This window comes from Anser anser (genome assembly GCF_964211835.1).
Source record: "Anser anser genome assembly, chromosome: 1".
Lineage (NCBI taxonomy): Eukaryota > Metazoa > Chordata > Aves > Anseriformes > Anatidae > Anser > Anser anser.
The window spans coordinates 71,917,389-71,942,064 of record NC_139720.1 but is presented as its reverse complement, the minus strand read 5'-3'; the positions used below and the strand labels follow the sequence as shown (position 1 = coordinate 71,942,064).

Below are 24,676 nucleotides of genomic sequence, written 5' to 3'. Positions count from 1 at the left end.
CCTTCCCATATAGATACAGATTGGTCTCACTTCTGCATGAGTACTGCAACAAAAGTTAAGAAAGATGCTAATATGCTTAAAAACTGAGGTTTGGGGAGATGGAACCCATGCTTTGTCATTATAAGCGTAAGGAACACTTTTTTTTTTGTTGTTTTTTTAGGAATTTGGTAATGCAAGATTGAAGTGATTCAAGATTAGATGCTTCAACACTTCCTCTAGGACATTCATCCCTACAAAGTCATCCTTCTTCTTTCTACACACACTTTCCTAATAAAATGTTACTTTACTGTCCTTACAACATCAACTATAACCACAAAATTCTCACATCAAGTACTTCTGACATTGTGTTGTTACCTGACTATCTTTCCTCATGCTCCCAAGTAAGCCCTTATTTCCTTTGCACATATTTTAACCTGGTATTACAGATTAGCCCCCAGTTCTCTAAGTAGGATCAATGACTTCAGGATCATTGACGTCAGAAAGGATGCAATCGGTATCTTGTTTCAAATATTAATCCATCTTCCCTGCCATCTTCTGTATTCATTTCAAAAAAGTTAGTAGCTTTTCAACAACTCTGCCTTTGATTTATGGCACTCACAGTAGAAAAAACATATTCTAGATAGATGTGTGTTGAAAAATGGCTTAAAAAAAAAAAACAACACACACACAAACAAACAAAACCCACCCCAACAAAACACTCATGTATGCATCCTGCTAAACTACTGATGACCTCCAGTGTAACATAGTATATCAGGGATCTGGAATGACAGCATCCACTGAGCTGTCATTTCATTATGAGACTAACTTCCATTTTAAAGAGCTGCTGTCATCTCCATTTGCTTGCACTGACTTACAAAATATGCATATAGCGTGTACGTGCATATATGCATATATACACACACATAATACAATTCTATATAGTTATATTTAAAAAATAATGGCACCTGAAAATGTATAGGAAAAAAAAGATTCTTATTTCATCTTTCTGTTTTCTAACACAGATCGTAACCCACATTAATCTCCAAAGCAAAAATCAATGTACAGCCTACATGAAGAACCTCTTATGAGAAAAGTACTTCAACCATGCAGACTACCTGTCCATTTCTGCTGTAAATGAAGCAGACAGTCCTCAAAAAACAAACTTTAAGCATTTGGAGAATGAACTCAGTGTACAGATTGGAACACAGAATAGCAATCTGAGCCTTAAAAGAAAGATGAGGCTGGTTTAGCTTCAGATTTCACAATTTGAGGATGCTTTGCATCAAGGCAAATTTTATATTTATCCCCCTAACTACCTCATTTGGAACAGGGCTACTGGCAGCACTGTGCTGTTTGTTTAGTAAGAGAAAATGCACTTTTTTTCCCGGAGCTAGCTTCTGAACAACACCCTTTCTCCACCATGACTCCAGCCCCTGCAAATGGTAAATCAATCACAAGGGCATGTTGAAACCATGGGGAAAAAAAATCCCCAGGTCACTAGCAGAGCTACTGTTTTAATAAAGTTCCACTGAAGTCTTTGATAAATGTAACTGGGCCCTGATCCTAATCTCCTGGGCGAGATCTAAGAAATCTCACTCGCTTTGCAGTGCCTCAATCAGAAGGGTATCCCCTCCCAGCTTACAATATCTGGCAGGCTGTTCTTTCTAGTCTTACCAACCAGTCCAATTGCCAAATATACAAAGGACTGGAAATAGATAATTGACAAATAACTCAGAAATATTCTCTCTTCAATAGCTTCTGAAATCATATGGGTTGTGTGCCTTCTTGATGGTAAAGCTGGACTGAAAGAGCTCTGCACTCTCTTATTCAACTACTTATCTGTTTTGAAGGTTGTGGGCAGAGGATAGAGGAAATGAGACAACTTTTACATATTATACATATATCTTAAAAATTTTGCTTGTTTAAAACAAACAAACAAAAAAACTCTCCTTTCAACAAAGCTTTTGAAGTTTCTCACTCTGCTTCAGCAAACCAATCTGGTATCGATGAGTTAAATGGAAGACTCTTCCATCACCATTAATGCAATAGTTTCACTATATCCAAAAAAAACTTGCTGACCAAGCAGGATTAGCAGCACAGTGCATCTCCTTCTTCACTTTTAAATAGGCAGTTGTTTCTGGTCATGACTGCACATACGTAAGTCACCATATCCTTTGGTTGGCAGCAAGTAGCTAGCACAACTCTAAGTCTGTCTTACTTGTACAATAGGCCCTGCCCAAGTCTGAGGAAAAAATCTGTGGGGATGATGACATTATGGGAGCAAATTAAAGCAATATGAGACAGAAGTGATTTTAGACTATATCATGTAATGTATTTTCCAACATGAAAGTAAGAGATACCGAAGTAGCAGTGATAAATTGACTGTGATGTTCAGCTGCTTGTCCTTTATGTTTCTGAGACAAAAGTCAATTAATTTAGTTCTGCTCTATTTTTAGATGATCCATCATTACTATATTGCAAAGTTGTGTATCTGCCCAAAGTTGACTCGGCTCTTGCTTGGGTAGCTTGTTAAAAATGACCAGACTAGCGAAATGATTTCAGTTTTAACTGAGTGACGGGCATCCCCTGGTTGCAGCATGTTGAACAGACTGTTGTACCTTATGTGTTCTAGTGCCGACTTGTTCTGTTCATCACTTGTGGCTGCACAAGAAGAGTTTCTATGAAACCACGTTAAGGTGCCAAAAGCTGTCGGTGGTTTTGCAGCATAAACCCTTGCGTGTGGCAGACAACCCAACACCTCCTACTTCTTTACAGTAAAGCCTACGTTTCTTGCTTACAAGCTTTCACATCCATTACCAGAAATTTTGCAAGATCAGGTATCCTACTCAATTACGCTGTTGCTATGGTTCTGCAAAGTGGTGACTACAGACTTCCCCTGAATTAAGACACTGCAGTTTTCTAACTGTGTACCGTGTCATGATTACGCTCATCAAGGTAGGATGGTTAAAGGAATCTTGACATCAGAAGTTTCACCTCCCTTCTCAGCCAACTCAGGAAACCAAATAGGGCCAAACCCAGAAGAAAAAATGGATGAAAAAGGGATGAAAAAGTTTCAGCAGACTTCCACAACATAAGTTAGTCTTTATTATAGATTCATTGCATAAATCCTTATATAAATAAATCTCCTAGCTAATGTTGCCAACAGCAGGAAGAAGAGAGGGAAAGAAGATGGGCTCAGGTGGCAACAAATGGTAGCCAGAGAAGTTTTGTTGATTTAGGAACAGCTACCTTCCATTAAGGGAATGGCACCCATCCAGATCCTTATGACTATTTAAACTACCATCAGAGACAAATCCTAAATTAATAAAGAGAAATAACTATTGAGAACCACAAGCATTTACGTTAGCTCATCTGTTTTATTTTACATGGAAACAGACAAGGAGCATTCCACAACGCTGCCAATAGCTATACTGCAGTTGCAGGGACAGTAGTTCTGTAAACCACTAGAGATGGTTTACAAGTGAAAGGGTAGTTATAACAAACAACCACCACCAACAATAACAAAATTAAAAAAAAAGGAGGGGGTTAACACTTAATAGAGGGTTGTGAAGTGCAGATAATATTTAATGCTTTCACCCAATACTCAATAAAACCATTCAAGATAAATAACAACATAATGGAACATAAAACATGGAGAAAAAAGGTGGCTCTTTTCTAGGCTTAATCCATGTTATACTGTTTTTTTTCCCCCTCTCATATTTATGCTTCCTTCAAATAGATGAAGCCACACTAAGAGATGTAACCACCAATCAAAATTTAACTATTACAGGAAACATTCAAGAAGAGATTCTGAATTTAAAAAATGAAAGCTTTTTTTTTCTTTTTTTAGAGAAGTCCAAGTACCTGGGAAATAGATTTAGCATGGGGAAGGAGGCAGAAGGGAGCAAAAACTCCATCTACTAAGAGTCAGTTTTCAAAATTCAAGCTTTTTTCTTCATTCCCATCAACAAACATCCTTTCCTCACACTGACCAAGTTAGTCATCTTTGGCTTTATGGTACTATGGCTAGTCCAGTGAAACATCATCAGTTATTGTGCAGATCAACATCTGCATCTATCCTGCACACTTCCCCCATCCTCTAGCCCAGTCTCCCTTCACTTTCTTGCTCTCCACCTCCCCTAAATACCGTTCTTTTCCACAGGGTGCTGGAAAGAGAGGAGAATGCCATTTTGTCGTCCTACCAGCTTTCAAAGATCACCTTGAGCAGCTCACCAGTGTTTACCCAGCGTACTACATTAAGTGGGCTGTTGGGTGGTTCTAATTACCAGCTGTTAATTTAGCCAAACATTCCTGTTACTGTTACAGTAACATCCATCTCCCCCATACACACATATTTATTGTCTTTCCTTTGCATGCATGTTGAATGTAACACAGATGTTCCCTCATACTCACATTCATCCTATATCTCAACCTGCACACTATTTATAAGATACAGACAAATCAGTCATGAAGCAATCCTAAAATCTCTTGGAAGTTGCTTTTAAAAGTACTGTTTCAACCACCAATCATGTAATTCCTTACTATTCTCAAAATGCTTTCAGAGATCTGCCCCAGAAGTTTTACCCTTAATCACCTAAGAATAGGTTCTCTTACTAATCAGGTAAGTGCACACTGACAAAGCACAGAACAGAGGCTTGACAACACCTCAGAGATAAGACAGATTAAGGCTGAGTGTTAAAGTAAAGCACAACAGCTGATGTGCCTGCAGCTCTGCAGCGAAAGGGACACATGAAAATAGGGGATGTTCCCGTTAGGTGTAACTGGGTTTTTCTAATGTAACTATCCGATATGGTCACAACTCCTATAAAAAGGAGAGCTCCACAGGTACACAAATCCTAACAGTAACAAACTTAACCAACAAGCTCACACTGCACTTGTTCTAGGAGGATTCATTACTTTACAGTCTTTATAAAGGTGGCCACGAAACAGAAATTGGAATGAAAGAAAGATGAGGAAATGGACAGTTCTTCCTTGGACACATGGACAATGGACACATGACATTGTGTGCTTTCTATGAACTTGTCAGCTAAAGCTTGACAGAGAACCCCATGCAGCTGCCTTTTGTGCCCAGAGCCTGGTAGCAAAGCTGAGGACAAGGGCGGGGGGGGGGGTAAAGGTTCAGCTAGAGAAGCATTTGATAACTGAGACAAGGCTCCTGGCCACCTACTCAAACTTTAGAGGCCGACTCTAAAGATGAACAGATTTCCACTTTCAAACTAACCAAATGTGTTTCTTCATCAAGTAATTGGAGCGGCTGCAGAACTAAAGGAGCCCATCTGCCTCTGATGCCAGTCCTGTGGTGGATCCATGGGTGGCTAGTGCAGCCTGAGCTCCAAAGGACTCTTCTCGCACTGCTGGGACCTGCCCAGCACTGCTGCTTCATCACACCAGCAAATCCAGCTCAGCTTGACCCAAAGCTACTTTTTGGGGGAGAACACTAATGTGAGGCTCTCCACTGTGGCAGTGCTCATTTCCATAGGGCTTACAAGAACTGCCATTATTTTTCTCATTTAATTACTCCTTTTGTCAAGACTTACTGAAGCTGACCAACAAGCTTAAATATCTTTTGTGGGTAATAGCAGAGAGACAGACAACATGGCAACTTCTATGAGCTTGGCCTGTGTAAAACTTCAGATTATGCCTATGAAGTGTTTTATATAACATCCCAGTAGGTCCAGCTGGCCCTGCAGCACTGCATGTCTCACTCGGGATGCGCAGGAAGATCCCTTCTCTTGCTCCTGATGTAGAGAGAAGAGGCAGCACATGTCTGTTTTTCAAAGGCCACAGAGTCTGCTGGAAAAGCCCACTGGTTTTGAAACAACCAAGGAAAATGCACACTGGTAACAGAGCAAATGGTGGCATTACTCTTGAAGTGCCGTTCAAATCAGACACTGCTCCTTTTTCTTCCCCCTTCGGGTTCTGACAGTTCAGAAAACATCAAAGAGAGAAATTGGATTTCTTCAATGAATTCATCTTGAAAACAGACCAGAAGCCACTTCCCTCCTCTTCCCACAAGATCTAATTGTCTGCCAGTTCATCAGTATTACCTCAGTGTCAAACACAACTATTTTAATGCAGTTAGCAGGGAGTGGAAAAGGTCTAAAACCCAAGTGATGAGTCAAAAACCAGAGATGACGTGTGCACCAGAAAAGCATCACAAGGAGACTTCGAAGTGTGCACCAGAAAAGCATTGCAAGGAGACTTTGAAGCTTGTTTATTTGACAGAAGTTTCCAACGCCTTCTTTTAGTCCAGAATTTGCTTCTTCACTAAAGGCAGTGATTACTCAAATTTTATATGGACATATGGTAATAAATGTTATATTAGTATCCCATTTTAAAGGAAAAGTAACAGAAAAGCAACAAAATTTGTAGCTACCTCTGCAAAATAATACTTGGATTCTAAGTAAGCCCTACCAAACTTCTGTACCCAACACAGATACATAGCGGAGTATATTCATGTTTAACTGCCTTCTTCCCCTGACCCCCCTCCCCCAGCAATTTGGAAGTTGTTTCCATTAATAATGATCAGCACTAGGTATATAACGTTTCTAGTATTACTGAAAACTATGCAGAAATCAAATTTAAACACACAAACAAACAAAAAAACAGAAAAAGTACAAAACATTAACTAACATTCGGCTCACCTCAGATAAGAGGCTCTTAATGCTGTGACTTATCAGCACTTCCACAGTCACGCTCCCACCAAATGCTAAAATGTTTATGTAAAAGACGCCATATGGATTTTTCCCCTGCCATAATGAGGAAAAGTTGTAAACTTTCTGACTCAGAATTTTATGAATCTACAATGTTTCCACTTTGTTTAAACGAGCTGCAGACCTACACAGCCCACTGCAACTCATGCATTCCAGCCCAGCTAAGCAGGGACGCTTGCCATTTTCCATTACATAAGCTCAGCCCCGCCAGGAGCGCTGCCACCCGGGCAGACAGCCCTCCTCCCCCCTTCCCGTCCCATCCGCCACTTCATCTACCAGATTGAAGTCTCTGCTTCAGAAAACTTTTTTCTTTTCTTTTCTTTTTTTTTTTTTTAATTTTATTATTACAGTAGCGTACAGATAGTGGCCCTGTTACACTAGGTGTTTTACAAGCACGGTAGCAAAGGAAGTTATTTGCCCTGGAGGGTTTCTGCCTTTGGTAAGACAAGGTTAATAGGCAGGTTAAGCAAACAAGGCTGAGGGGGCAGGCAGGAGGAGAAAGGGGTCAACTCCATCCACCCACCCACCCAGGTGGCATGCACCAGTAGAAGAGTCAGATGAACCTCAAGCACAGAGAGCATACTGGACGTTCACGCTTGCCCCTTCTGCCGTTAAAGAAAAAAAAGACCCCAGCTGTGATTTCAGTCAATTAAGTTTCACAAGTATCTAGAGGTATCCCAAACAAAAGCCAAGTTAACAAGTTATTCTTGGGTTTGAGAAATGTTATGAGAGTTTCACGCTAGTCAAACTTTGCTCTCGCTCAAAAGACAGCAAGTGAATACACATATGAAAGTAATAAAACCTACTCCCATTTTTCAAGTGCTTAAAACAATCATGGCACTACGCGAACACTCAAAACTTCATTTTAAGTACAAAGGGTGGGAGGATATTCACAGAGGACCAGCTGTAGCCAAGGGTACTAGTTTTTCTATGCTTTCGCTAAAATTGAAAGAGAGGAGTCTTTTGTAGAGGGCGACTCAGAGCCAAGCTCCTTCCCCGCTTCCTTCTCCTTCCCGCTAACACTGACCATGCGACACGGGACCAATTCAGCAATACCACGCTCATGCTGCAAGACTTCTACCTTTTTCATTAGAAACTGGCTTGTAATGGCATCAACAGTCAGTGTGAGGAAGCCTGCCATCATCTTGTGACTACCCTTCTTCCTCTAAATGCCAGCAGGATATTTGACAGCTCATTCTGCCTGCAGTTATTTCAACTTGCAGAACACTTGATTACATTAATTAACGGCCACCATTTGGAGTTGTGCTCTTCTCCTTGAGGCACCCTCCAAAGACTTGCTTACAGGGAATGCTCACAGCTTCAGCCAGCCACAACCAAAGGTTATTAAGCTCCAAATCCAAACATTGAAAGGCTTTTGTGTGTTAGATGGAAATTTATCAGACAGCACAAACTACAACTAACTTTTGCCATCTTTCAGCACACACTGGGAAGCCTCCTACTGGTCACGTGGGATTGCTGAAGCAGGGAGGAAGGCTCAGTCTTTCAACCCTGTTTGCTTCATGAGATGGAAATGACCAGCTGTACCTATAAAAGAATATTCTTAAGATGTCCTGCTCCTCTGCCACAAGGCATGGCTTTTTCAGTGACAAAGCCAGGAGAGAGCACTGCACTTTCTTTTCCATACAGCTTTGCTTTAGCCAGGTAGAGACAACACAATGGTAAACATACTCTGGAGATACTGACATTCTTGTAGTGGGACTCCTTTACATCGACTTATGATTTCAAGTATTTTTAAGAAAAACACCAGCATAAACAAGACCTTGGAAGAAGTCTTTGTCTTGCTTCCTTCTTTGTGTCCTCCATGCAAGACTTCCACGTCATGCACACACTGTGTCGGTGATGGACAGGTCACAGGGAAACAATGATTTGGAAAGTTTCAGCAAAAACCCACCTTTTGCAACAGTCCCTAGCTAATCTCTCACTATTTTGTTTCCGGGACCTTTGCACAGTCTCAGTGAACTCATTCTGTTTGCTCTTTCTTTTCATACTCACTCAGTTTATGACTTCATTTGCTGACCACTGTATGTAACCTGCATTCATCACTGAATATGAAATTAATTATTAATAATGTCTTTCTGCTTATCACAACAGCTCTGTGCTCTGTAAAAGCTTATCAGAGAGGTCTTATGAAAGCAACATCCATTGAATCATATTATTGCTCACATTATTCAAAGGCAGAACTGCATGTAGCAGAGATTAGCAGGCAATTCACCGCTTGGGCTTCAGTTGCTGGTCAACATGACTCTTTTCTGGGGTGACAGCACCTACGTCCAAGCGAGGTTTTGGAATGGTGGTGTACAGCTCCCTGACTCCATGTTTCTGTGAGCCACATGGGGGCTGCACACTGGGCGCCTAGAAAATCTGTAATTCTCTGCTAGTGATTCTCTGAATGACAGAGATAACTTGGGATAAACCTGAAAGATAAGTAGCACAAAGAAATTCATGGACTACTAAGACAGTTCTCATCTGACTTGAGTATGAAGCCTGTCATTCTTTCCCTGTAGTCTTTGATTCATCCATTGAAGGACGGCAGTTTCATTTCCAACCACAAAACAAGTTTTCCACAGACGATATTTAGGTATACACAACCCTGATTACATCTGCAGATCAGGTTGATGGTATTTAATGAGAGGAATGAGTCCAGTGAAATACAGTTACATGTATATCCATATCACATCCTTCATGCACTGGAGTAGTAACAGGCAGATCTAAAATCTCACAAAAGGCTTCTAGTATATTTGACTCCCCTGAATCCCCAGGCTTTATAATCTGATGCATTATGCGAGTTTTCTGCCTTAGTAGCACTGTACCTTGAAGTACATCAAGTCTAAGTGTCAAACTGAGGACTGACAAAAAAAATATGTTCTTCACGGCTTGCTGGCAAAATATGCTCAGTTCTTTCAGCACTAAGAAACTCTTAAAAGGTTCACTGAAACTGTTTCTATGATCCTACCTTACAGTACTTTGATGGTTATCTAGTCTCTCTTAGACATTCATCACTGCTCCACATCCACCCAACTACAAGGATTTTTGCTTCTGGTTTCAGTTCAGAGCCAGTACAGTGTTTCTGCATTAGGCTATCACAATTTTTGATCTTAGGTTGGAATTACAGAGAGGTAGGGATTTCTGTGTTTTGGTTTTAATTTTTATTTTTTCTTTTTAAGAAATCCTTCTGTTTAGTGTGAGTTTTCTGCACACACACAAGCACACACAACTAAAACCCTCAACTTCATTCTCATCACAGGCAACATTTGAAAGGTGACTGCCATGAATACATCTGTGCTTGCCCTAGCAGGAGCAAGCCAGATTAAGAGAAGAAGGAAAGAGCATGGAAAGTAGAATGTGAATGTTTTCCACTGGCATAGTGGAATAGGATTTAAGCAAGATTCTTGCTGTTTTCCACCTTAACAATAATAATTTGTTAAGCAACAGTCAGTAGTCTCTCTCAACTGTTTCTGCTTGCTCTGCAGAAACATCATAAAAATACCGTAACTGGGAACAGGCAGGACTCCATAAAAGTAAATCCAGTTCTCAAATTATGGTAAGAGAAGGAATCAAGTCACATCCCTATGTTTAAGTATTACTTAACTCAGCCAAGTAGATGCAATGACAGGAGTAGGCTAAGCCTTCAGTACCCACATATCAGTATTTTGTGCACTATTAAAAATTAAGAACCAAAACAAGTATTTAAATTCCTGAGAACATTCCCCACCAGATTATAAATATTTTTATGAGGTTAGATCAAGAGCTTGAACTAATTGGTAAGGGTTCCTTTGAGGTCTTTACATTAGCTACTTCAATGAAAAACAACCTCCAGGGTTGAACATACCTTTATGCACAACCTTAATAAACAAAATTATAAATAAAAATATGTTAAATATATTTAAAAAAACGTACTGAGTGTTCAGTAATGGGGGAAGGCAGAAAGAACAGATGCAGAAATTTCAGAAATTTGTTCATTGCTGCTTATTCTATCTCAACAAAATATATTTTCCTACCTGAAAATGTTTATTTAAGGTCACTGTTTTAAATAAACTACATTGAGTGGTTTAGGGAAAACTCAAGTACAAAGGTTTTTCTTTCTACAGAGTGCACTGACCCCTACTCTCATTATAAACCATAAATGTTTATGAGCATTTGTCTTCAACTTGCTGAGACAACACATTTTATCTAGTTTCTTAATAGCCACATATCAAACTCCAAGGAACATTGTATAAGACCAAATCTAGCACTTTCTCCTTCATCTCACACACCAAAAGGTTTCTTTTGTTTGTTTGTTTTTGCTTAAGTAACTAGTTTTTTAACAGATATTAAAACAAACAAAGAAAAAAACACAACAGGACTGTGAAAGCTATTTTTTATGTAAGGATTAAAACCAGAACAAAATCATTAGAAGACAAGGAAGTGCTACAGAGTGAAGTAACACAGTTTATGTTAATTGCTATATTACCAATTCATCTTAGTTGGGTACATTTCCTGAAACAAGCACTTAGTTCTAATTAATCAGTAGTGAACACTTTCTTTACATTTTCCTTTTGTTCTTGTACTCTGCTATTATTGGTTTTAAAATCATCAGATTTCTGCATTCACAAACATCCCCATCACTAGCTATTTGACAAAAAAAGAAAAAAGGATTAAACTCTCGAATCTAATCTTTTCTAAGAGAAATGCATTTGACATGTTAAAATTAAAATCCTGCTTTTTTTTTTAAGATGGGCTTTAACACATCAGCTTCCCTTTCTTTCCCTCTAACAGCCAAACGAACCTTCAACAGCTGCACATTGCTAAATTCACCTCATCCAGCTACTATCTTGTATGTGGTTTAATGTTGCATTTTCAGTTTGAACAGACAACTACCATGTGCTAGAAATAAGAGAAAAAAAACATAGCATCATTATGAGATATGCAACTGGTGTTTGCCCAGACTATGCACTGGGGAGCTGCAGTACACTCCCTTTCTGGTACTGTCCGTTCCTAGAGAAGACACAGACAAGTCTGAGGATGGAGACACTCTCATTGTCTGCTTCATGGGGTCCAGCAGAGGGAGAAGATGATCAAAGACATGTTTCATGCCACTAATCTATAGAGGTACAAGTAGTTGAAGACAGGAAAGGTTTGTGATACTCTCCTCTGCTTGGCTTTATTCAGGAGATCTCTCCCATTCCTCCCCACCATGGGGTCGAATTCTTAGTCATTAGAGAGCTGTGTCTCTTTCCAGCATGGGAATTAAGTTGTGAATAGTTTGTATTGCTTCATGGAGCTATAATATGCTTCTGGTTATTACAAAAACTTTAGGATAGATAAGCAGAGTTGGGTATTTGAACAATAAAATTGATGTTTCTTATGAGGCATTATAAGTCATCTTTTTTTCAAATGTTTTAAATCTAATAGAGTATTAATTACATACACCAATACTCTATCAGTAAGCATTTACTGTGCCTAGAGACCACATGTTCATTTGGTGTGTCCTGTGGAAGAGGAGTTACTTAGTCTTATAGTTTAGTCCACAACCACAGGCATGATTCTTACCAAGAGAGCAAAGAAAACAAGCACCAGACACAGCTAAAGCAAGATCTTAGTTTGTTGTAAGTCTAGCTTACATTAGAACCAAATGCACCTGTCCAAGTGCAGAAATTATTCATTTTCATTGTACTCACTTTCAAAACAGTTTGGGAAAAGTTTTCTCAGTAACATAACCACCTCCTTGCCACTTTCATCTAAAGTCACTGCAAACCTCAGCAAAACCTTCTTGTTAAAAGGACGTATCTCTCTGGAGTTCTTGATTTTTTTTTGTCATCATTAGTCTCTGACTGCAGTTTTAACATTTCTCAGAGACTGTGTATATACTTCATTAGATCATTGATTGAGTCACTGCAATGTATTTCCTACTTCTATTCATCATCCCCTCTTCTTTCAGCCCTGTATCTACTTCACACCCCTCCTTGCTACTTCTTGAAAAGACTGGGTCTACTATCCCATGGCTCTATAATTACCTCAAAGGAGGATACAGTGAGGTGGGGACTAGCTTCTTCTTCAAGTGATAAGGGAAAATGACCTCAAGTTGCCACAGGGGAGGTTTAGGTTGGATATTAGGAGAAATTTCTTTACTGAAAGAGTTGTATGGTATTGGAATAGGCTGCCCAGGGAAGTGGTTGAGTCACCATCCCTGGAGGCCTTCAAGAAACCTGTAGATGTAGAGCTTAGGAGCATGGTTCAGTGGTGGACTTTAGTACTAGGTTAAAGGTGAACTACATGATATAAGATGTCTTTTCCAAGCTAAATAATTCTATGACAGAAATAACAAAAACACACATCAAACACTAAGAAATCATGTATTATAAGGACCTGAATGTCTACAGATGCTTTGAGCTGGAATTTAAACCAAAAAAAAAAAAAAAGACCTAAATACTAGTATCTCTTCATAAAGAAATGAAGATTTAAAAGTCACAAAGAACAATTTCTCAAATGATGGGAGATTGTTTCTCTTGTTATTATTGTAGTAATTACCAATTCAGCACGGAAGCACACACCTCCTAGCACATAGACTTAAAACACCAGGGAAGCACCTTTCTTATAGTAGTTTTGACATACTTTTGACATACGTATGTAAAAAAGAAAAATCTGTGTTGATAAATTTCCATTTGCACAACACCAATGGTGTTACATATCCTCTGTACGATGTAATTTCTAAGCATTACATGTATCATGAACATCACTATATGCATAAAGAACAAAAGAGAAAGTCATGTTATAACTGCAGCTTACAGCAGTGCTGTTGCAAAACTCTGTACACATCAGCTATAACAATAGCATTTTTTTCTCCTTATTCAAGTGCCATTTTTATCTTGGTACATCATACCTGAAAGCAGATAAACAGAGCTGAAATTCTTCTCCAGTTTGCCCAGGAGCACAGTAAGAAAGCAGTCAGATGAGAGAGAGGTCACGTCTTTAGAGCTTTGGTCATACACCACCACTTCCTGCTTGCAATCAATTTCAATCTGAAACACAAATAATCGAGTAAGATAGGAAGGAGGAAAATGATTAAAAGCACCCCATTATCACCTGCATAAAGTCAGGCTAAGGGTTCCTACGTGCTTGCTATGCAGCACTTCAGATATATAGATTTCATATACAGCTGTATGAAAAACAATTTTTTATCTTAGAGGAATTATATTTGGTCAGGAATATTGAGAGTTTTTTAATTAATTATTTGCTCCAAGTTGAAGCATACACTGTAAATCATGATTTGGTAATTTTACGTCACTAGTAAAATGCTTCATCTTTAGCTAGTTTTTTTTAACCTACTTTTTTTTTTTTTTACAAGAAGGTCCACTCTGTTTGTTTGTTTGTTTTTTTTCTTTTTAAACAGTACAGAGACCTTAAACTGCCTAAAGCCACACACATTTCAGCCGTCTATAAAACTTTATGCAAAAAGTATGCTTAAGCTAATAAGAAACACCACTTCGGTTTTAAACACATGTATATTATGTTCTTGCTTTCAGATTATTTCTGTTACCCAAAACATTTGAAACAAGTACCACTAGATTAAAAAATAAAAAAATCCACCAGATACACATTATGTTTAAACAGCTTGGCTATTTTCTTTTCACTGCTAACTCTGTTTAAAAATCCTTCACACTACTCACATGAAAAGCATTTCAAACAGCAAGCAGGAGCCAGGATTGACAGAGCTACAGTTTCTATCCAAGCTGTACAACCACTTGCTAAGCGATCCATACCACCACAGACTCCAAAGAATCTTTCAAAGATTAGAATATGAATGTTTACTGCATTGATTACATACTTTTAAGGGACAGTGCTTTGCAAGATTTACAAGAACCCCGAAAATGTTCTTTCTCAGTCATTTTCAAGTCCCTAAACAGTACTCTGTCATTTACAGGAGAGCATTGCTACACAGAATACCAAATACAAACTTAATAGTAACTGACAGCATCTTAAATCAGATCAAGTCTTTGCAAAACAAAATCTCCCAAATTTGTTTTTTAAAACCAAAATGCCCAAAGGAAAGTTATTACAAGTTGCTCTCCAGGCACAGTTTTTTTAAACAAATAGAAGGAATAACAGGAAAATGACCCCTACCTTGTGTTTTGCTGAATGCTGAATGAGCTCTGTAATCAAAACTTTGTCCTGCTGCAGCCTCCGCTTCATAAGCTTGGAGCAGTTGATGTTGATGGCATCCAAGATGTGGGACGTATTGTATTCCACAAAGGGGCGGCTGTCAATCAGTAGCAATTTTTCTGTACCACTCTCCAGCAAAGCCACCAACTTGTCGGCGACAATGAGTTGAGTCCTGATCATCTCATCGGCCATGACAACAATAAGGTCTCTTTCACCACCTCCCTCTCTAATTTGCTGCGATGATGTAATGGCTGTGTACTCAAAGGCTTAGCCACACCATTGTACTAGAAGTGTATGAGGTCATGCTGGCAGTGACTGGCAAAAGAAAAGTTAAACCCATTTTCAGAAAGAGCTCTTCAGCTGAACATCTCCTCCTGCTTCCAGTTGATGTGCCGTTACAAAGGGTTCTTTCCACAAAGCAGCCCCTCACATCTGATTCATCAGGAGATGACTGGAGTAGTCATTTCACAATTCAAACAAAAGATGCTTTCTGGCTGCCACTGCATTACATCATTCTTTACCTTTGCTCCCACCCATCAGCTTCACACCGGACTAAGAGCCTATAAGAAGGGAAAGATAAAAAACACAAACCAGATGAGGCTGTGAAGTTTGCAGAACAAAACATTCAGCTTTGAGGCTAACCGCACAGTGCTCTGTACCATACAATAAATACGTTCCTGAGAAGTTCTTCTCTTTGCTGTGTATTCCAAACATTTCAGAGCGAGTATTTGCAACTACAGCCTCTGAATCTATTCCAACAATCTTGCCTGGACAATTATCTTGTATTTCAGGCAACATAGCCTGTCTTAATTGCAGACTTTTGTTGCCACTCGTTCTCCCTCCTCACAAGACTTTGTAAGAATATAATTAAAAGATAGTGCCCTAAATCATGGTATTCCTTTCAATAGCAGAACTAATTAGACCCATTTCGGCACTTCACCACTTAAGTAAGAAGCTGTAAAACTTAAGATACATTTTTAAAATTTAATGCCTTGGAAAGTATTTCACAAACCAGCACTGCAAATCTGGGAACTGAAACTGTACAAAAGAAAGGACAAAAAACTTGCATCCACTTCTCTCCTTTAAGAACATGGTTGAAGAGAAACCAGAAGAACAAGATGCTGCATCAGGACACAAATGTTTTATCTGAGTTAATCACCAGACTTGAAACAGAGGCCTTGTGACTATGCTGCTGAAATGTACAGTACTGGGGACTGTCTCTGGCCCTTCTGGAGCAACTGGGACTGTTACATGAGGTGCATTACACTTTTCATGCATGCTAAACAATAGCTGAAGCAAACCGTGCTTCTGTGAAATTAGATCCTCTAATCCACATCAGCCTAAACAGCATCAGCAGTGGAACAGTAAATAAACTGCCATTTGTTAGTATTACTGACCCACAGCTGATCTTGGGCTCTTCAGAGTCTCCCAAAATACACTTTGATGGAACACATCTCTGTAGCAGCATTCCTCAGACATAGCCACCATGGTGGTTCATGTCTCAGGGATTTAGCTGCATTTTAGTGTATTTTGTGCTGCAACTACAGATCCCATAGAAAGCACAAGTCAAGTTGCTTTGCTCCCACAGCTCAAAACTTGGTCTCTGTGTAATCGTGCATATTTACAGACAGCCATCTATGTAAGGCTGCAAACAGGAGATCTGGAGCAAACACAAGCCACACATTCAGCTACCAAAGTAACCAACTCCAGCAAGAGTGGGCAGCTGTGGATGGTGGCTTCTTCAGCCGAGGTGGTGGAGATCACAGGTTGGAGCCTTATACATTAAATGACATGCCTGGTAAGAATTCCTCACTTCATTAGTGTGGCAGCCTGTTTTGGAATGAGCAGTCAGAGCTGGGAAAAGCCAAGAAATCACATTTCTCCAGCTTGCGTCTTTCACATCATAGCATTCCCTGCCTGGAGAAGTGATTTTAGGTCAGCAAAACTATGCTACACCTCTCGCACAAGGAAGTACACACTCAAGCAGCTCATATGTCAGTTGTGGCCTATGCTATCTAGCCCGTGACCCAAGCAGTCTTTCTACCTCTGCTTTCTGTTGGCTGGGACAAAGCAAAGTACCTCAACTGCCACAAGACTGAAGTGGGCAGATAAAAAAGATAAATAGCTTATTGACACTCGTTCTTAGGGCAGTGACATATTTGCGAACAGGAACAAGTTATGAAGATACATTTTCCTGAATTCTTAACATACATACGGGTACATATGAAGATTTTTGTAAAACAAATTTTAAATACACAGAATCATACGTCTTCAGTTTAAAGGTTCAGCTGAAAAAGTTGCATTTTATTTGTAGTATTGACTTACTGGTTCAGTTTGAAATTATTTTATTCATCTTAATTGCAACAGAAGTAATGAATTCAAACTAATTTATGGATGGTTTATTAAAAGTCCTGTTATAGCAACAAGTCAGTTATGTTTAGCAGTGAGAAATCTCAGGTTAGCAGATGTTTTACTCATTAGATATATTAAACTCACATATACAAATTCTTAAATAAATTAGATGCATAAAGAAGTACAAACTTCACTTTAACAGCAACAACAACAAATGATTTTTTTAAATAAAACAAAGTTGATCCATGTTTTTAACATTAACAGAGTTTTTTTTGTACCAATACAAGAAAAACACTAGGTTTCACATAAACATCCAGAAGGTTGACAAAATGTGATTATCTATAAGCCCTAATTATTACTGTATAGCACCACCAATACTTTTAAGCTTGTCCAGATAAACGGAAGCATAGAGCACTGAAATGCATGTTGCTCTAAACTACAAAATGTATTGGAAAAATTACTATACCAAGCTTTAATTAAGTCTATTAAAAAAAGCAGTCTTTGCAACCTGATTAGCAGGTGTGCTCCTCCTCAAAGAGTAGTCATTATATACTGGCCTCAGGCTCTCTGTAGACAGGCTGGAAGGTATCAAAAGACTATACCATTAAGCAAGGAGGAAAAAAAGTGAAAGTTCATAATAGTAGTGTTATATTAAAAAAAAAAAAAGCATTCTGCATTTTTTTCTTTCAACATGTCCTGTCATGAATTGTGATTCTCTCTTTCTTTTTTGTTTTGTTTCTTTCATCAAAGGCTGCCAGATACCAAACCTGCTGAAATCAATGAAAACTTTTCCACTGACTATAGAGGGAATTGGCTCTAGCTGTTCTGTGAGCTAGACAGTTTGTTCATGAACTAGACAGTCTGTTTTGATGGGTAAATTGCTGACCAAGTAATAAAAGGAAAATAAAGCAGCTGAGGCACTGGAAACCACAGAACACTAAAATGGAGGCTGTTAAAAATATATAATCTTTAATTTGCAACTTTCAGTTTGGATACATTCCTTATCTTCTCAACACTTTCTTCTTCTTGTCTCACTCTTCTCTCTTGGATGAGAGAAGTTTGTTTCAGAAGTGCCTTAAAAGAACTCAAATCAGTCCTATATGGTGACTGGGTCAAGAATGTGTGTATTAATACATCTAGGCTTCTTGAATAACACAATTACCTTAACATTTAGCAATGTGTTAACACAGTGGTAAACTTCTGAAAGTAATGCCATCTCAAATTATTGTGAGTGATAAAAACGTTGCTCCTCCCCTGCCCAATGGAGCTGATCCTGTCAAAATAGAATTTCAATTATAGTTTTTTGTTCTGATTTAACTCTCTCCATTTCTGGTACTATCTGACTTTTAGATTCTTCCTTGGGACCTATCTAAACATGAAAAACTGTAAGTCTCTTGCTCTAGGTAAACATCACAGACCTCCTCGCTTTCCTGGTGACTGCTCTTATCACCCAGCTGTTAGGAGGTGTTGAAATATCTGTTTCATTTCAGTCATAGTTTGTAAAAAGGCAAAACTCAATTTCTTGGCTGTTTTCTCTCTGTGCTCTACTTGTGACTTAGATTGCAAAAGTATGACACCACAGTGTCTCATAAAATGATGCAATATAATGCTTTGTCCTAAACAGGCCATTATGTTGCTGATCTTCAAGCTGGGAAACCATCTTAGTCACAGGATGTTCTACCCTGAAATCAGCATTAAGGAAAAGTGAAACGTAGTCCAGCTATGAGAGTACTACATGAAGTCATCCACATACACATTGGTAGTGCTGTATGGCTTCTTCCTCATTGCAGATGGGCTGAAACATAAGGCACTGTTTGTTGTCTTTTAAAGAAGAAAATTTAACTTTAAACTCACTGTAAAATGAAAGAGTTTTGCTCCACACTTGCCCACTTGCCCAATATTTTTATAGTCCCTTCACATTGTTTAAAGAACCAAAATAACAAGAACCCTACTATCTTCCATGCAAACAAAACTGGATCCTCTAATATGAATGTATAATGGTGCCACAGAACTACAGGATCCCTCTTTGTCTCAGGGATACCTGTCCTGTCCCACATGGCTCAGATGGAGCAAAGCAGACAACCACATAACCAAAACAACTGGCACTTGTGTGTTTGATTCTTCACTCAAATGAACTTGCATTTTGAATGCAGTCTTAATTTCTACTTCTACCACCTTGACTCCCTTACATCATACATCATCTCTTAAAAGGATGCTTGTTTTAGTTATCTTAGGCTTTGGCTCACATCATAGCAGCTATTTTTAGAGAGGCAGATGTGGAAAGAACATATTTTTAAAACTCTCAGAATGATGATCTAATTCCAGCTAGGTTAAGGAACTGGCAAAAAGCTTTTAGATGCCTTGCTACAATCTCTGAAGGGCTTCTAGCTCACGTAAGAAGATAACCTTGAAGTTGAACCTTGGTGTCATAAAGGCTAAGCAATTTTGTTTACACCATCACTAATGCCTGCTTTGTCAGGTTCCTACAGCAATGCTCTCACATACATCATCAGTGTATGACAGAATGCCAACAAAATAATTTTACAGCATCTGAACATTAGAAGGTCCTGAAGGGAAGCTTCTGAATATTCAGCTTGAGACACCTGAAAGAGCTGATTTTTAAAGCCTTGTATTTTTCCACTTTCTAGAAGCAAACACATGCACGTATGAGAAAAACACTGTCCTCCCCTATAAACAGATTCACTTTCATGTTTCTCAGAATTGACACCAGCACACACACACACAAAAAAAAAAAAACAAAAAAAAAAAACAGAAGCTGAACCAAGGCACAGAGGTAGGAATTTCTAAACTTCCATATGCATGCCACTGTGGGCACATCAGCTGCCTTGTAAAGAGTAGCTGGCTTCATTACTACTGAGCCGGGAGCTGCAAGTAGTTCAATAGCTGGTACCCCTACAATCAGCACCATTCCCTGGCACCTGATACTCAACAAACAAGCATATACAACTTCCTGCATCAAAAAGGGACTCTGATCTAAGAGTCGCAGGGTGAATTCCCATTCCCGTGAGACATTTTCCCACTAAAATCTGTGACAGCCACAGCATTCCCTCCCCAGCCCCAGGAAGATGGAAATAAAAGCTGTTCTGGAAAGATGCTCGTCACCCAAGCTGCTACAGACTGAGTGATAAACAAGGACAGGGAGAGACCATCCCTGCTCACATTGCTACTCATCAGCAGTCAGAAACACAAAGCGTCTATTGGGCACGAGGGAAATAAGATTTCCAGTAAAAGTAAAGAATAGCAATACTCCCTCTGAATCCAACAACCATGTAATAAAGTGCAAAGTCTGGGGAAAAATGTAACTAAGGTTACAACAAGCCTTATAGGTTGTCTGTCATTGTGCAGACCACACAGGAATGACATCACAAATGCTTGTGATTTAAAAGATGAGCCTGTTAACAAAAGACGTAAGGGCTCATGTTCCTCAGCTGGGGAGACCGAGGGCATCTTTTAGCTCTTTAGCTGACTCAAGAAAGTGTTATCATCCTCCTTCCCCTGCATACTGCACTTGGTGCAAGAGCAGAATGCAGTAAGGACACCCCTCAAATAGAAACATCTACTTTTATTTATTTAGAAAATGTCACTTAAGTACCACGTTCAAAAAAGAGAAGCAGTTTTGAGAATTTCACCCTGCTTTCCTTTGATTATTTGCATGATCCAAATGGCTTCTCCCTCCTGTCCTACTTCCCATGCATCTGTACTTCAGATCTATATGAACAGTCAAAATGGGATAGTATTAATTTTCTCTTTCCTGTATACCTAGCAGCCACATGCATGAACTGTACGTTCATGAATATGGCAGGTATAATCCACTGAAAAAAACACACAAAGGAGAATTTTCTGTTCAGTGGTTCATTGTTTTTCATCTTGCTTCACTAATTACTTATTCTGTTTTGGTTACAAGCTCTAAAGGAAAGTCACCCCATTTCAGCATGCTCACCTCGGAGAACTGAAACATGGGCAGATGGAATCAGAAAGGAAATCAGCTTCCTGAGAATGAGGTACATAAATATGCCTCCAGCTTAGATTTTTAAGTCCTTTATTTCCTCGCCTACTGCTCATTGACATTTTTACCACCAGCACTCTCAGATAGCTAGGCTGAGCAAGACAAATAGAATTTCCATTCAGAAACCAGTGAGATGCTGCTTTTTATATAAATAAGAATATTATAAATAAGAAAATCTGTTCTCCTGCCAAGAAAAAAAAGTGAGAAAAACAAAAAAAAATATACCAGCACTACATTTTGGTGACCTATTCAATATATCCCACAAATACGTGCAACGTTCCTGCAAATATCATTCATGTATCATCAGCAACTCAAAGCAATGTACTAGATTATCATCACTTGCATTTACCAAGAAGCCAACCTGTTTGACATTCATTGTAGAATAGTAAACGTTTGTTACATGTAGCAGGGAAACCTGCCTGATAGAATGTGAGCTCATGAGAAGTGTTGGAACATGCTGTTGATATGTTACATCACTCTATTCAACAGCTCAAAGACTTTATTTGGGGACTCCCTTCTCCACCCATACAAGCAAGAAGCTCTATTTCAAAATATTTTTTCATTGTAGGTTCACCGCATATAGTTCTGTGACATTTACAATAAAAGCTTACCTAATCCACTTCAAACAAATGGTACAATACATAATATTTTCAGTTTCCTATTGCCTGGGACTCTAGACAGCCAGGGAACATTTCAACATATTGCTAAAAGATTAGTTTCCCATATGATCAAGTCCAAGCTGCCAAAAATTATTGAGTACTTTTATTGCACTCCATAATTCATTACCATTTCATGTTAAAACCAATTACTCACCTACACTTGAGTCAAATTCTAAATGGGCTGAACAGGACAGAGTGTGGTGGTCCACATACAAAGGCCAGAAGAGGGAAACACCTAAACATAGGAAAGAAAAAGTCCTTATTACAAGTCAAAAAACTGAAAACAGATTTCACACTTTGTGTAATCATTTTACTGTAAAACTCTCCCAAACACATAAAAACCTAGTTGGGATCTCTAAATGTTTGCACTCATTTAAAGAGAAAGGGTCTGAAACAGAAAGTTGTTATACTTATTTTCTAAAAGACAAGGAAAAAAAAGAAAAAAACAACACAGCAAATGTTTCTACTAGCTTTAAAAGAAGAAATAAATAAATAAAAGCTTGAGCTTAAAAGCCATAAAGCCATAGAAACGATTTGACATATCTCTCTGCTAGAAAACTAATTTGTAACTAGTCTTCATAGGTGATGCATTTGCATGAATTCAAGTAAATTCACTAAATCTTTCTCAGTATATAACAGAGACTGCCCTAAGTCAGTCTGATTACAGCTGTATTTTGAATGGACAAAGACTAACGAAACAGAACATTTTGGGTAGTGAATCCCACCTCCCCACAGTAAAAACCCAACCCTGGAAACTGGTAACACTGATGTCACCAATCATTACATACAGTCATACCCATATAAACTCTATGCAAAGCACCTGCCATTCCTACATGAACAAATTAAATTATAACCTTCATATGAGGAAATAAACACATTAGTGTCAATTCCCAACAGTTTCCTGGCCAGCTAAACAAGATTCAAATCATTACTATCAAGAGCTGACAACTCTGCTTAGCAATCACTGTAACATAAACCATGGTAATAAACTATTGCCAAGCATTGCCCTGTTACGAAATCCAGGAGTGGCTCTGAACCATGTAGTAAATGATATCACAATCATGAAGAGCCACTGCAGCAGAAGGCAGACCGTATTATGAAAGCTAGTGAACAGATTCAAAACCATCTTCACCTCACAAGGAAAGAAGCTACAAGAACCACCTCGCTGTCTTCAGTTACCTGCTCTTAAAACCCTTGTAAACGCAAACAGTAGAACATGAGGCTGGAGCCCTCCAGACAAGTAACTAAGTTCGCTTCCCAGGTTAGGCTCTGATTGCTGGGATGGACACCCTGAGTGGGGCCTTCACCACATGTGTGTCCCTGAGAGGTCCCTGCCTGTCCATCCCATCACTAACCCATCAGCATAGGGCAGAGAGGTGGAATAAAGGATCTACCAAAGACTGCCAGGTCCGCATTTCCCATACCTGTTCCAGCTGGCAGATATCCTCCCAAGCTTCACAAGAGGCCTGGCAGATCTTGCTCCTTTCCCCAGCCCAGAGGCAGAATCCCACCAGAAGGCAGTGGAGAACGAAGAGCAAGCTCATCCTACCATATTTGCCATGTTCTCCATTTCCAATCCTACCCTTGGAAATGAGAACTACCCAGTGCTTAACATAGATCGGGTTCTGCCTGGAGACAAGACCCCATGATCAGAGATCACATTGCAATAGTCCACCAAAACAAAGTAATGGGACAAAAAATATCCCCCATTTTGTTCCTTAATGCTTCACATGCGACATCTGGAGGCTCCCTGAAGACTGCCAGGCAGTCTTCACATTCACTAGTACCTGACATCCCTGCCTTTCCAAAATCCTTACAAGTAAACTACCATCTCACAGAACAATATAATATACTTATCTGCAATTTATTGAATAGAGAGAAATCAGGAGTTTAAAGCAGTCCTCAAACCCTCATTTCTGCATTAGGCAGAATTAATTCTGAAAAGCAGATGAGAAACAAAGCATATACTTCATTTCAACATATTTTACTGGAAGGAGGTGTCATATTTTTAGAACAGGATCCACTCACGATTGAAGACTGAGCTGCTGCAAGTCCAGCCATAAGCATTAAGCACATTTGGAAATTCCCTGGCAATGCTGTTAAAGGAACAGACATTTCCTGTAATTTTCGGAAACATTTTATATCTCCCCTCCTCCTTTTTAGCCTTGGTGGTAAGAAGGGGGAGGGAAAGAGAGGATACTATATGAAATGAAATATGAATGAGCCACCCAAGTCTAAAGGGGAAACTTCAGCAATTCCTGCTTAGGATAAAGGTGGTTTGTTGTGTTTTTTTTTGTTTGTTTCTTTGTTTGTTTGTTTTTTCTTTCTTTCTTTTAAAGTCTTTCATCATTAAGAGGCCAGGATTTTTCTGCTGACTTTAGGAAAAGAAATATACATCCTTTCAATTAGGGTGAATTACAAAAGGACATATGCTTGCATTTTGACTTACTTCTGGCAAATGAGAAGTCCTCCAGGCCTTATTTAAATACCTTTCTTTATTTTCCACGATTAGCCAGAATTAGAAATGGAAGCCTTTTTTCCTCTCTTGCTTAGGGCCTTCCCAAAACTGCACCTAAACGAACCCAACCAGTCCGGTCACAAGGAGCGTTCCTCCCACAGCTGGAGTTGTGGCGCACCAAACAAGGTAGAAGCAAGGGAGAGACTGAGCAGTCAAGCACCACAGCATCCTTCTAAGGAGCTTTATACCTCACCTTTCACAAAAATTTGATCTTGTATGAAGCATCTAGCATAAAACTTATTACTCT

General features: G+C 39.1%; 1 protein-coding gene across 13 annotated transcripts in view; it reads right to left on the bottom strand.

Moving 5' to 3' along the window:
• The window catches only part of DUSP16 (dual specificity phosphatase 16), a 73,092-nt gene that overhangs the window by 17,064 nt on the left and 31,352 nt on the right, over positions 1-24,676 (bottom strand). For 6 of the 13 annotated variants that reach the window (XM_083819931.1, XM_083819934.1, XM_083819930.1 and 3 more), the window contains 3 exons: positions 22,066-22,146; positions 14,835-15,433; positions 13,594-13,732 (listed from right to left, as the gene is read on the bottom strand). In XM_083819931.1, the coding sequence (XP_083676057.1) occupies positions 13,594-13,732; positions 14,835-15,065 (370 nt within the window). In that variant the 5' untranslated portion in view covers positions 15,066-15,433; positions 22,066-22,146. The remainder of the gene's footprint in view (positions 1-13,593; positions 13,733-14,834; positions 15,434-22,065; positions 22,147-24,676) is intronic. The other 7 variants (XM_083819929.1, XM_083819936.1, XM_083819935.1 and 4 more) reach the window with 2 other exon arrangements.